We start from the raw sequence: 14,689 nt of genomic DNA on the forward strand, positions 1-14,689 counted from the left end.
ACTTTTCTAAAAATGCTAACACATATTTAAATTATACTTGTCATAATAATTTGGTTTATTCAGAGAAGCTTTACCTCAAACACATACACTTGCTGTCTACATTTTGCACTACATACCTAAAGGTGGCATCCCCATAACTGAGATAGTCTGCGGCAACTTACAGTAACTGTCTGTAGTTTGGCTGCTTACATCATGCTGTCTGAAAAAGTGGCAAAATAAGTACTGACATAATAGAGCAACACAAAGGCATCATCAGGATTTTGATCTATTTTACAGACCAATTATTTTCTACGGAGGTGTTTCTAATTGCAGGCTGAAACTCTGATTTTTCTTAGAACAGGTTTTGAGGAGGAAGAGTTTATCATTATCAATCTGTAAAAAATATATTTATTTTGACTTTGCATAAATTTTTATTCTACTGAAAAACATCTCTGAGGCTCAGAGATCAATTTGCCATGAAGTGGAAGATAGTACATTTTAAAAGTTTACTGGATTTTTTTTTTTTCACTCCTCTGCCTCCATTTTTTAAAACAACAACAACCAAAACCAAGTACTCTGGATTGCTTGTTTTGTCCAGAAAGAAATTTTCATTTCCATGCAGTAAGTAGAAACTTGGAGCAGAGTTAGCATCTCTCTTATACTTGCAAGAATTCATACAATCTACATGAAATTTCATTGTTGATATATTTGATGTGTTAGCTTTTCCTTTTTTTAAAGTAATAACATAAAACTTTCTGATATACTATCAAGGAGAAAAAGTCTTTCTTCAAAGCCTAAAAACCTGAGATCCATTTTTGTTTTGATAAGCCATGTTTTACTAAAAAAGAAATCCATCACAAGAGAATGTGAATTTTTCTTTTGGTTTACTAGCCAAGCATTATAATTATTGATACTAAGAATACCAGGCAAATTTTCAACACTTGACATGCTTTCAAATGCAAATATTGACCAAGCAATTATCAAACTCTATAGATCTCTGTGTATTATTTTACCAATAATTTAGCATAATTTTACTAAAACAATTCAACTGTAAAAGCAAACTCCTCTGTGCCTGTATCAGTAGCTCTGAGCTCTTCTGGGCGATGGCACGCCTGGGGAATGTGCTCCCTCTCCTGTGAGCCTTTCGTGCCAAGCTGAGATGTGATGCCTGGTAAGGGTTTTGAACCCACTACTCCTGTACAGCCACTCTTTAATTTTCAAGATATATGAAAAGTATTTTCAACATCTTTCACTTTAGTGATTAAGAAATAATTCAGGTCAGGGTAATTTTTGCCACCATACAGCTGTGACTGTAATATGCACCCTTATTTCTTCAGAGGTCTGTAAAACTGACAATTTTGCATATGTTGGCTAGAAAATTAACAAAGTTAATAATGAGGCTCAGAAGTTAAGGAATATTTTTAACTGTGATAATGAACAATGATGAGAACGTAAGTCTTTAAATGACTGCTTCATTGCTTAACATGCTAAGTAGGAAATTCCTTCAGAGCTGGCTTCTCTCCTATTTAAGACTCCAGGACTGTCTTGCCTTCATTGTAATAATTCAGTTTGTTATTGGACCCTGTGAAAAAAGTACTCAGTCACTTGGCTATCAAATACAATATCCTATTTGCTAGTTCTAAAGGGGTTATGTTTTGTTTTTCAACAGTTTTATTTAGTCGGTTTTCTGGCAAGGCCTGGGCAATCTTATTTTCCAGTATTTTAATTTTGTTGTTCTCTTTTCTTCTTCCTAAGGCTACATAAGCTATTATGTGTCCCTGCAGAGAGGCTTTGTAAGCTTACCAGTGTGCAGCAAGGGTATTTGTGTGTCTTCTCTTTTGTTGCTGGGGAAAAAAAATAAAGGAGTCCAGAGAATGCTCTGGAAAGTATTCTGATTTCTGTTGAATGATTCAGTGAACCCTGCCTTATTAGAGGAGCACAGTTCAAGCACAATTCAGAAAGATATTTAATCTCCTTAGCCCACAGAAGCATTTCTATCTACATGATAAAGCAGCTCATTCCAACATGCAAGTCATGAACACTTGAGTAATAGGTACACTCCTCTGCACTGTGGTAAAGTACTGCCAAATTTTAGGAAGGCTAGTTCTGAAAAGATTTTATTTCATGCTCTCCTGCCAGTATGTTCATGAATCAAGGTGGACAAATGTTTGTGGAATTTAATTTGTGACATATAAAATTATGTTACCATTCTGTAACTGGGAGGACAGAGGGTGGAAGTGCTGTAGCTGAGTAAAGAATTTTACAAGATGGTTGTTGAACCTTGGTATTTCTAATCTTCAGCTTCAGAAGTCTTTAAATCATTGTTATTTTGAGATACAATATTTCTAATGTGTATTTACGAGTTCTGGCTCCAACAGGTTGGAGTTTCTATTATTTTATTTTAAGAGATATTACTAAAAACATTATGGGAAGAAAATTAATTCCTCTTTTTTTTTTCTTGACACCTAACATTTCCTTAATAAAGAAGGTCTCTTAAACTAAGTGCTTAATCTTCCTAGGCAGTCAGTAGAAGGAGGTGCCTCACAGGTGTCCTGATTAAGATCTCTGCCCCATTGATTCTACAACATTATCTTCTACTACAGATTCTTCAAGTAGACCTCCTCAAATAGCTGACCACTTTTCATTAATTGATTTGATGCACTGAGGAAACCCTTCCTAACAGTCCCTCTGCTAACACGGGACTGTTAGCAGAATTAATATCTGGCACTGACATAGAGGGGTGGTGTCTGAAATCAACACTCTCAACCTGGTAAGTCAAAAGGATTATTCTGAAAGGTAATTTAGAGTGGATCCTAAACCACTGATATGAGGACTACAGTAACCTGAAGTACTATATAAAATCCAGAAACTATTACAGCAGATGGCCTAGAAACATCTTTTCTTGCTTCTGAGAGACACAGCCAGAACTGAAAGATCTCGGACAGCAGCTTTTATGGGTAATTACTTTGCTGACCAGGGAGAAAAAAAGGTGCACGGAGTTATTTGGAAGAGACAAGTTACAGCTTTCCTGTGTGAGAGAGGCTGGCACAGATCAGCAAAGAAACCTACTGTTGGTTTTGGGACTGAGGCCAGGTCCCTCTGCTTCATGGCTATGTGAATTACTTAAAGGGCGTGACTGGATGTCACAGAACAGAACACACTCCTGGAAGCAGCAGTGGAACACAATGACAAGAAACACCCTAAGTTCAACTGGAAAAGGTTTTGGAGTTCAAGGCTCTAGCAGCCTTGACATTCACAGTCCATCCACTTCCACACTGGGAAACTCAAGCACGTTCAGACACTCTGTGTTACCCGACCATGATGACCTAACAGGTTATTTTTCCTGGCCAGATTTTGGCTTGTTTTAATTAGCACTTTTGCTCGGGGCTCTGATGTTCTCTCTGAATAACTCCTGGGCATGGCTTGGTGGTTACAATGTCCAGAGATGATTCCCAATGTGCAGTTTGTCTGGCAGCCAGGGCAGTTTGCTAGCACAGACACCAGCCATTCCATGCCAGCTGGCCTCAGTGCCTCGGAATATTCCCAGGCATGGTTAGTTTACTAATGTGGATGCAGCTGCAACAGATTTCTGCACTACACAGGGAACAAAACCATCTGCAACAATTTAAATGTGTCATGAAATTAAAACTGAGATATCGAAAGATAACTAGTGGAAGATACCAATCTTTGGGTTTATGGCTGGGAATGGCTAAATCTTGAGATTTAACCAAGCACCTCTTTTTCTGGTATTTTTTCACCTGTCGAAAACACTGCAGTTATTTACTTTGGGATGTTGACTTCCTTTATAAAGTGTAGTTAATCATCTTACATGACTGTATGCACACACTTCCCTCTATTATTATAATGCTTCTGTTCATAACATTCTTCTCTTAGGCATCTGGTGACAGTAACACCTTTGATAGCCTTTACTGGTATTTCTAGTCTCCTCCATTCTAAGCTTTAAGGGTTATGTGTGTGGTGGAGGGGGGAGAGCAGCTGCAGAATATATTTTTCTAGCTATTTGATCAGAGAAATTTCTGTCTCTCTGTTATATTTTGAAATAGCTGTTTGCAAAGCCTGGAGAGTATATTACCGAGCTAGTCTTCACACCCTTTCAAAAAACAGCAACTGAGTAGATGTGACATTAAATATCAAAATCTCTTTCTCTCAGTGGGATAGTCACTAAATCTGGAAACCAATGCTCTAGTTTTGGGCAATTCATTCTACGTTTCTTTTAAACAGCTTGCTTCAGATTAGGTTCTGAACCTGCATTATTCTTTTAGTTGAGGATTACATCAGGTTGCTGTCTAAACTGCTGCTGGTAGTTGTTACAAAAAATCTATTGCCTGTATAACAAGGCTTGAGGAAAAAAATAGTCATTAACTGAGATTCAATTAGTCACTTTATAAACAAAACAAATATGTTATTATTTCTCTAATAGCTAGGTTTTGAAATGTATTTTTTAAGATGGGTACAATCAAGCAGATGGGAAACCCGAAGAAAAGTATCAACTGGGCAGCACAATGTGGCTGTTATAGAATCTAACAATTTGATGCTCACGCATCAGACTAACTGCAGTCCTCTTTTCTGCATCATTACTTTGTAAAGGGCAAACAGAACTGCAGCATACTGTGGATCTCAGGGAATTTCTCTCCCTTGTTTAACTGGTGCTGTAACATGGAGTTTACCTGTAGATAAAAGCTTGTATTGTTATTATACCAGACATCTCAAAGGCTTCTTTGTGTAGTGGCATAATCACTCACTCAGCTCTCTTCCTTCAGTTTCACTTCCTTCTGTACATTCCCTGCCATTTCAGTCACTCAGCTTCACCAGGCACTGCCTGCTGCATTACCCAATTCCAGCTGCATCCCTACCTCGTTCTTACAAGCAGGCTAAAATCTGACCAAGATGCACTGGATCTGAATTATTTGCATTGTCATTGCACTGCTATTAGTCTGACTAAAGCACATGATTGTACTCTGTAACCACGTGTGTACTTATGTGCCTCCATGGTCACTAGCAAAGCTCATTACCAAATACCTATTACACCGAAGGGTAAAGCTTAATTGAAATGCCAGTGAGAGGCATCTGTCTCAGATATCTGACTAATAGTTCTGATTATCATCCTCCAGGTTTACCTGAAGCTACAGGTTTACCTGTAAGATATCACAATCCAGGGATCCATCTACCAATGCTTAGCACCATGAGGCAAAGTTAAACACACACTGCAACACATACTCTGGATTATAACCACTTAAATTATACACACTAGGACTGTGCACCATGGATCCTAGGGAAGCAGTCCACTGTGGCAAGCACTGACTTAAAAATGATAAATGAAGATACTACTACAGATGCTAAAAGTACTATCGGACCTGGACATTCCAGAAACAAAGCATACTCAGCAGGATTCTGGTTTCCAAAATCCCAGTTTGTTGTCTGAAATTATTTTTATGAAATTTCTATCTTCACTCTCTTGGAGATCTCTGCTGTTCATCCAACATGGAATTTATTTTATTTTTCTTTCCTATTTATACTGTAATTCCTTGCTTTCATGTAGTGAGTGAACAAAGGTAAGAAGACTACTCTGATAATCTTGTAAAAAAGCTAGAAATAAAATACTTCCTTGTGAGGAAAGTATTCCAATATTGCTAAGTAACTCTGAGTGATTTACATCTTCAAACTTTGATCAGCTTTACTCCATGTTCCCAGTTACACTTCCTAAATTTAGTCTTCATGTTAAGGTTTGACTTTAAGCATGAACACAGATTCCACCAGTGCCTGCATACAGCTCTTGGGCTATGTTTACAATCGTGATTTTGTTTGGATCATCAGTGCTTTTGTAAGTCAGTCTCCTAATTGTTCTACTTAGGATGCTGTGGTGGTCATTGCAGAGCAGTCCTGCAGAGGATAAACTGGGCTCCCTTCCAGTGACATTAAACCTCACCATTCCCTTAAACCACTACTTACTGTTCAGCTCACTGAACAACCTTAGGTCCAGTCTGAAGCACCCCCATCTCCATACTTTTGAAAAAACCCTGGTGGATGCCAATGACTTTCTGAGACCTCAGTGTGAATTAGTCACTAAGAGCACTAGAATACACAAACTTCAAATATTCTGAGACTTATCCACAATTATTAAAACAATAATTCTAAAAATTTGTGTGTATTTAGGGCCACAGAATTTACACCTTAAATGTAAAAATTCTTCATATTTGGCATCACCTTATATTTACTTAGCCGTTATACAGGTACGGTACTGCTGAAAAAACTCACTGTTGCAGGCTGATAAAACAGCCCAGAGAATCTCATTCACATCTTGAATATGCTTGCAAGTTCTTGAATCTCTAAATATTCTCTAATTGCAGCAGCTGGTTTCAGTCACTGTCTTACCCAGATGCTAGCAGGTCACTGACAGGGTTCCAGGCACAGATGAACACTTCTGATTCATGGCCCCGAAGGACTGTTGCTTTGTTAGGAGGAATTTCAACATCCCCGTCAATTTCCATTGGCTTTGAATGATTATCTGTAAGGAGACATATCAGAATAAATAGTTCACAAAATGCAGTTAGATCCATTTAAAAAAATGCTAGTTATCCAAGGCCTAAAGCAAACAGCAGCATATACACCACAATTAATACTTTCTGCTGTGTCACTGAAAATATTACTCTATTTGCTTCTCTCTGGCCACTCAAATTTTTGACATTTCATCAAAATGTAGAGCTTTCCAAAACATTTTGTATAAGTGTACATAGCTTTTCATCCCCCAAATACTCAGCATTTAGTTCAGTGTAGTTTTCCTTTTGAAGGAAAACTCCTCATTAAAAATTACTTACAGATTTATTAAAATAATGTAAAAAAATAACATAAAGCATTTATATTTTCTTACACAGTCTCTCATAAGTAGTATCTGTGCTACTCACAGACAATAAACATACGAAGTAGGGGCTTCATTCCTGGAGCACATCAGGAAAATAGTGAGTGATCACCCTCTCAGGGATATTGTAATACATACAAAGGTACCAAACGAGTCATAGCTATACTTAACCTGCATGCTGTAACTCTGTGGCTATTTAGACTGCAGTCTAAGTAACTTTGCTTTTATAAAGTTCTTTTATTGCCTTAAGCAAGAAAAAAAAAGTGAATTTAAAATGATTAATTTCTCTTAGTAATAACAATTCATTCCAACTTGCATCATGAACCACATTTTTACTCCAGACTTCCTCTGCTTCTGTATAAATCTTCCTCATTAAGCTCTAGCTACACTTCCTGGCAGCATTACAAGATTATTATCCTCTGCAAACAAGACACCATCCAAGGACAGGTGACACACTGAAACAGCAGACAGCAGATGCTACACACACAAGGGTGGCCCATTTTGCAGAAAGCACATCCAAGAGCGGGTAGCTGACAGCCTCCTGTTACCTAACCAATGCCTTGGCCAGCTGATCTGCTCTGACTGATCAAATTCAAGTTCTCTTTCTGAGTTTAGTCTTTCAGTTAGTCATTCTTTAATCACATATGGAGATCCATAGGTTTGCTAGCAGAATAATTATGCTCTCTTATTGCTGCATGTTTATGGCATTTAAAATCAGCCATCTGTCCTGACACTCCAGCTCTGCTAAGCTGTTGCCCATCAACTGGTGAAACAGACTGTGACATTGCACAAGTGCCATCAGGAGGAAGATCTCCAGATTTCTACCCTTACCTGGGCTTTCACATACCTGTTTTGGCTCTGCCTAACCTATGCTGAGTCACACAAATAGCAGTTCTCACTGTGTATTTGGTTAGCACCCTACAACTATGTCTGTTCCACATCTACGCCACAGATGGAATGGAATCTACATCAGTTACATAGAATCAAGCATTAAAATCGGGAAACAACTAACAGTAGCTTTACAGCTTGTTTCTAATTAAAAATATCTATATTTTTGACTATACTTGTTACCTATGGATTTGCTGCATAAACACTGGAAATGCCTATTTGTAAAATCTTTACCTATGCTGAGTCCCTGTGTTAAGCATTGTCCTTGATAATACCCTATGTGTATGACTACTAAACTGAATACTGTTGAGATAGATATACCAATACTCAAGAATTAGCCTGACACCAGCAGCTGGGATCTTTAATATTCTGAGCAGTCAGGCACTGAAGAGTGAAGCACTATTAAAACACATCAGAATACAAGCCTAGAACTCACAATCCTCTATTGCTCAGCACAGCACAGATTCACCATGCTTAAAGCACATTTTCATGAGAAAAACAGAAGCATGACAATGGCTATGCATTCATCTGTGTCCTGTTCACAGTGTGAGCTGGAAGCTGGGGGTAAATCAAGAAGATATTTCAAGCACTTTAATTTGAAAAATTTAAATGAGATGCCATTCTCTACGACATAGGATCCTACTGTTACCTGCCTGGCTCTAAAGGCAGGGCTGCTTTTTGCTCTCAGTTAAAACCAAATGACAGCTGGGAAGCAGCATTACTCCAAGGTCCCAGAGTCAAGAGGTGCTATCAGAGCCAAGCCATCTGATACTCAGGAATATTTTTCATTTGTATGTGGCCAGATGGAAAAACCTAGACACACACTTTGAATGCTATTAACCGCTGTGAAAAACACCTCCACAAATAGTCATGCTGTGAAAAAGAAACCTTGATTAGCTGATACCTGCATTAGTACATGCAAGACCAACTAGCCTCCAGGAGCAATGAAATACTTGCAGAATTATTTTGTATTGCATCTTCCAGAAATTATTTTTACAGTACAGCTTTGGTGGTTTAGGAGAAAAGGGAGGGAAGGATGAGAAGCCTTTCATAAATAATTTGCAAATGTTCACATTTTATATGTTTTCTTCCTATTTGCATCAGTAGTCAGGAACATTCATATTTAGAGTATTACTATTCAGCACAAAACTTAAAAACGCCCCACTGAACAAACAGGACAGTTCATGCCTCTGTGATACTGCCTCAGGCTCTTAGCAGATCCAGATAGACACTTGTAATATATGACTGATACAATTATGATAACACCAAAAAAACCCTGGAGAAACCCCTGAGCACAAACCAGCACCCTCCTAAGAGTGACAAGTTCCTTACGCAGCATGAGCTATTGGAGCCCTGGTCTCACCTGAAAATTTGGCTTTCCTATGGATGCAGCTACAATGTGTGCATGGGGAATGAGAATAAATAGATAAGTGAGATGCAGTAACCATCAAGAACAGACTTATTTTGTTTTAAAGTACCTTCCAAGCAGAAAGCTTTCAGTTACGATCTTATTTGCACAAAATTGCCCTTGGGGGGTTCTCTGAAAGAGATGGCATTTCTACTAAGTGCAGCACAGCCTCAGGTGAAAAACATAAGTCTGCAGGTCATATAGTGAAGGAGTTAATGCAAAACATGTTCTAAAGGCCAGGGGATCTTTGGTTATAGTCTACATTATATTATAATTCTCTTCCTCAAATGTATTAAAAATCCCAAATGACTGTAAATTAGGAGTCATATTACCCCAGAGTATTAAGATTGAGGGGTTTTTAAATGTAAAAATAAAAATTCTAACACACTGTTCAAGTAATATTAACTATTTCCTCCAAAGAAAAAAAATAGATATTTTTAAGATCTTATGAGTGCTAACTCTCTTTTCTCAGGATATATATTTTTTCTTTTTTTTAAACTTAAATCTTTAAGAGGCCTTTCACTGAAGTTATTCTTTATGGTGGTAGTTTTAATAAAGGAACAGGGCTCAGTTCTCTTTCCAGAGCTTTATTTTTCTTAAACCTAAGCCAATCCTTGCAAATATAATGAAACAAATGACACGAAAATATTTGAGTTGGAAAACAAGCCAAAGTTTAGCTCCATTTCTACATGCTGACTTTTATTTTTTCCTGTAACATTTAAAGTCACTTAAAACTGAGAACATTACTTGGAAAGCAACAAGACAAGGCAGCAACCTTTTTAATTTAGTATTTGAATCTGCACCTCAAACTATCGTTATTGTTTTGTGCCACCTCTCTTTCTTGTATCTATATTATAATGGTAATGCCACATACAAAACCACAACATATTATATCAAATATTTAAAAACCTTTTTGGAAATACTTAAGAGTGTCAGAGAGAACTCTACAATAGAATAAATGCAAACTAGGTAATTTCTCAAAAACATCTCTAAAAAATCTCTTTCTCCTGCTCCACTCATCCCGCCTTTTTTAAAGGCTGATATTTGGGTGACTTCCAGGTGATGACTAAGGACTAGCATATTACTTAAATCTGTGGCAATATATGCCAGGTATATGGAATACAACAACAGTGAAAATTAAGGTTTGGGAAATTTCTCACAGCTTTCATATCAGCAGTCCTTTCCACTCAGTAGGTCTCCCATGATTATTTTTTTCTCCCAGGAAAAGTCCTCCTCAACATTCCAAGAACAGGCTTGCAACTGTTTGTGAAAATCCTTCTATTAAAAATAGCTGTGAAAATTACTATTTTTTTAAATTAGAAAATTTCAGATTTAAGACATCAAGGCTTACAGTGTGGCTATAAACGTGAACTGATCTTTAAGGCTTTCCTTTTGTTAATACAATAGTACATATATTTCTTTGGACCAGAAGGAAATACATCTGAGTGGTTCTCTTATAGTGACGAACTGATGATCAGTTTTCTAACTTAAGAGTTTGGTTTTTCCTGGCCCTGAGACATTCCCCTAAAATTTTCACATGTCAACTGAAGATGCGTCAACAGACAAAATGTCAACATTTGATACATTTAGCAGTACTTTAATTTCCGTTTGCACCCCTTCACATATGAAATTAGTTAGGTTTCAAAGCAGAAGGTTGGTTGAAAGTAAAACATATGCAATCCATAGTCTAAGAATAGATTAATATTTTTAAAATGTTCAGATCTTTTTAATGTTTGCTTTCTCAAATGAAAATGTTACTTAAAAAACTGCAGTTTTACTGGGGGAAACTAATCTGTCTAACTGGAATTCTCTGAAGGAAAACCTGGTTTGACAGGGTTTTTCCCACTGACCCTGAGAGGAATCCATACAGATCAAAGAGAAGGTGGAGACTGATAGAGGTATCTACACTGCAGAACTAATAAAATCTGTTACTTGACTACAATCTTGATCTTGTCTAAGCCAAAGAGCTGTTAGGACCTTCTACAAAACCTGCCATGCATGCTCCTCTAGAATTTTCTTAGAAGACAACTGGGCAGTAAAGGGCTGGTTTCAGAAGTCAGACAGTATGCAGTGGGCCTTGCACACAGAAACCAGAACCAGTAATCCCATCTGCCCCATAGTGTTAGCACAGTCATCAAGATCTAGTTACACAAGCAGGTAGGTCCCACTCCATGGTGGATATGTTTGACTCTGAATGTTTAACACATAAGCAGTCTCCCTCAGTCATCCACAAACAAAGGTGAATTCAGCACTCTTGAGAACCGACTGATCCCAAAGACTAAGGAAATCTCAAGAAGGTAGGACCTTCAATTGGATGCTTGCAGTGGACTTTATGAATAAGCACATGCTATTAAACAAAAGGCCGAGGAACAATTTTCCTCTGTGCCTTCAAGACGGGTTGGCTGCATTCAAGCTGTTTGCTGGGAATGGTCCTTGGCACACGTGCTTGGCAATGCTCCGGAATGGATATTTGGTATAGTCCCAACTGGGGTAATGACCATGACAGTAAGGATATGGATGCTCTTGTGCTTGACCACACTGAACAAGAATGGAAGGTGGAACATGCCAAACCTGGCCAAGGACCATGACAAGGCTATGGGTGATCACAGGACAAATTCTGCACAAGGCTATGCACTGGTCACACAACAGTTACACAGATAGGGCTTGTACGTCTATTGGATGTTAGGATTATTCCTTTTGTTTTCCTTCTCTCAGGGAATTTTCTCCCATATATTGCTAAGACAATATATGAGACAATAACAACAGGTACTTAAGAAAGATGAAAGAAGTTGCCACAGCTCAGGAGAAGGGTGTTGCTGGCTACTCTCTTAGCTGAGGGGTTTCTCTTGGAGGGGGAGAGATATTGGGAGATTTGGGCTGGGGAAAGGGGCTGACTGCAGCTCCTAGTTCTCGCTCACTTGTCTGCACTGGAGGGGAAACAGGCTGCGGTCGCTGTGGGAAGAATTCACCTCCACTACGAGGCTCTGCCTCCTGCTGTGTTCTCCTACACTTGCTGCTTCCAAGGTTCCTGTTACAGCTCATTTTGCCCTCCTGAGAGGCACCAGGACCTATTGCTCCTGTGGGTTTGTAAAGCAATCCCCTTTTCCCATCCCTCCCGCTGGCTGAGCCGCCGTTACTGTGCGGAGAGAGGCAGCCGCGCTCGCCCCACAGCGCCCCCTGCAGCCGCGGGGGACCCATCGCACCTGCTCTGCCCAGCCAGGAGCCACCAGCGCCCCTGGTGGCTGTGAGCGGAACTGCACCAAAGGGGAAAGTGCCGCAGCCCAGAGAAGGCTCCGGCAGGGGTTCTGGTTCTCTCTGTTGTTGCTGCTGTTGTTGTTGTTTGTTGGCCTTGTTATACATATACATATCAGTAAAGAACTGTTATTCCTTTTCCCATATCTTTGCCTGAAAGCCCCTTAATTTCAAAGTGACAATAATTTGGAGGGAAGGGGGTCATATTCTCCATTCCAAGAGAGGTTCCTGCCTCCCTTGGCAGACACCTGTCTTTCAAACCAAGACAAGGTCCCAGCCTCCCAACCTAAATATCTCCTAGCCTGGCCAAAATTACAAGCTTTGGCTACAGCCCAGTTTTTATCCAATATCTTAAAGCATCTAGAAGGCTGATATTAAAGTCTGGGTAGCCTGCTCCAAGGAGACAGCATACAGCTCCACTTCTTGATCCTGTCTTTGACTTGCACTTCTGACCATATCTGAAGTTTTCAGATAAGAGTCAGAGTCAGGTTAAACATAACACTGCGATATGAAACATCATTTTTACCCAGCAGCCTTTTTAGAAATGCCCCACCCTCCTGGAATTGTTGCCCTCAGTTCTACCACCAAGCAGAAAGCACACCTTGCACTCCACCTCGCAACTAAGTACAAGAATATTATTGAAACACAAACTGCCCAGCAGTGGCAGGCAGCTGTATGTTGGCTTACTTATTGCATGTGCCCCATTCTCCTCTCCATTCACAGTGGCTTCTCCGTTCTTTGGTGTGTTCTGCTGGGAAACAGCAGTCGTCGTGGCTCCCGCTGTGGCCGCCGTGGCTGCTGCTGCCGCGGCGGCGCTGGCTTGTTGCTGTGCTAGCTTCTCTCTGAACGCTTGCTGTCGGGTCTGAACGACATCAGGCATCACTGCGTCTATCAGGGACAGGGACTCTATTGGCCTGCCATCAAATACTGTACCATCCTGCAGAGAAAACGAGCAGAAGGGAAACCCCAAGTTTAGGATCCTCACGACTCAGGTCAGCAAAGAATCACAAAACGAGGCTGTGTGAAGATACCACACTTTGACTTAACCAATAGTGCCACAAGGACTATGGACTGCCTTTCTCACAGGTCCGTGATCTCACTCACTTATGGTCCACTCAGAAATCTGATCCATGAAAAGGAAATTTCGATTGAATTTTATACAAAGTTCTACCATATAAAATGGCTTTATAGATGCAAAAGCAGTTAAGCTGTGTTAAAAAATATGTCTGACTGATGACAGAAAGTTTCATTTTGTTTTCTGTTTGAAAAAACATAGTCATGTCTAAAGCCATGACAAAGGCAAACAGACTTTGGTTAAACTGTGTGTATTCCTACACTTGCAGGAGCATAGGAATAGAATGTAAGCAGATGATGCATAATGCGCCTCAGCCAAAACATGATGTATGCACAAATTCAGTGGTTTCTTACGCAGTGTTTTTCAGCCCAGCACCACCAGTTGTAGCTGATCATACAAGACAGCCTTACCATTATCTTTCTTTTATTCCACTATATTATTCATAATAGTTATGACTTTCATTTTGATTTCTGTAAATTAGGCTTCACCTTCAACAACCAAGGAAACTTTTAAGGGCTGTTGAAGACTTAATACAGACTTTATTGACTTGACTCTTTTTAACTTTAACTTTCCTATTATGTTAAATATAGGGGAAAGATTTTAGTAGTCTTTGTAAAGTGCTGTTTTGCCAATCTTCTGCAACCTCTCTTCAATTCTTTGAAATAATGATCCAGTGATGAAAGATTTGTTCTTGAGAAAGAGCAAGTAAGAATAGGATATGGCTAGATAATGTAGCTGGTAAACAATATAATCTTCCATAGGTGAGAACAGTTAATAAAGAAAAATAGTTGCTTGCATGACTGGAATGTTTCTGCTGAACTAGTTGTTGAATTACCTCTTATAATTACAATATTAAGATAATATATATTTGTTTCCTCATGGGGAAGAAAAAGGAGGAGACAATCATTAGAGAAGAAACCATAATCTCTCTTTCTCCTAAACACTTTTTAATGCCAAAATTTATTTGAATCTTGACTCAAATTCTTGCTACACAATAAACAAAATATTTGCCAACAGATCCTGACATCTTACATTTTCATCTGTAAATGTGCTCACTGGACTATTTACATGACTGCCCTTTAATATATCACAAACAATAATTTTACACACATTACTTTATAGACTCACTGATTACCTGTCACTCCTAAGTAATACACACAGAAAAGTAACACATGGGGAAGCATCTATGGTAGCCCCAACTGCAATGCAG

General features: G+C 39.0%; 1 protein-coding gene across 2 annotated transcripts in view; it reads right to left on the reverse strand.

Annotated features, from left to right (window-relative positions):
* TBL1X (transducin beta like 1 X-linked) overlaps positions 1-14,689 on the reverse strand; it is a 192,352-nt gene that overhangs the window by 20,979 nt on the left and 156,684 nt on the right. For both annotated transcript variants that reach the window (XM_083854404.1, XM_083854403.1), the window contains exons 6-7: positions 13,092-13,341; positions 6,373-6,505 (exon numbers count right to left, since the gene is read on the reverse strand). In XM_083854404.1, coding sequence (XP_083710530.1) covers positions 6,373-6,505; positions 13,092-13,341 — 383 coding nt within the window. The remainder of the gene's footprint in view (positions 1-6,372; positions 6,506-13,091; positions 13,342-14,689) is intronic.

Source organism: Zosterops lateralis (assembly GCF_965231275.1).
Source record: "Zosterops lateralis genome assembly, chromosome: 2".
NCBI classification, from domain to species: domain Eukaryota; kingdom Metazoa; phylum Chordata; class Aves; order Passeriformes; family Zosteropidae; genus Zosterops; species Zosterops lateralis.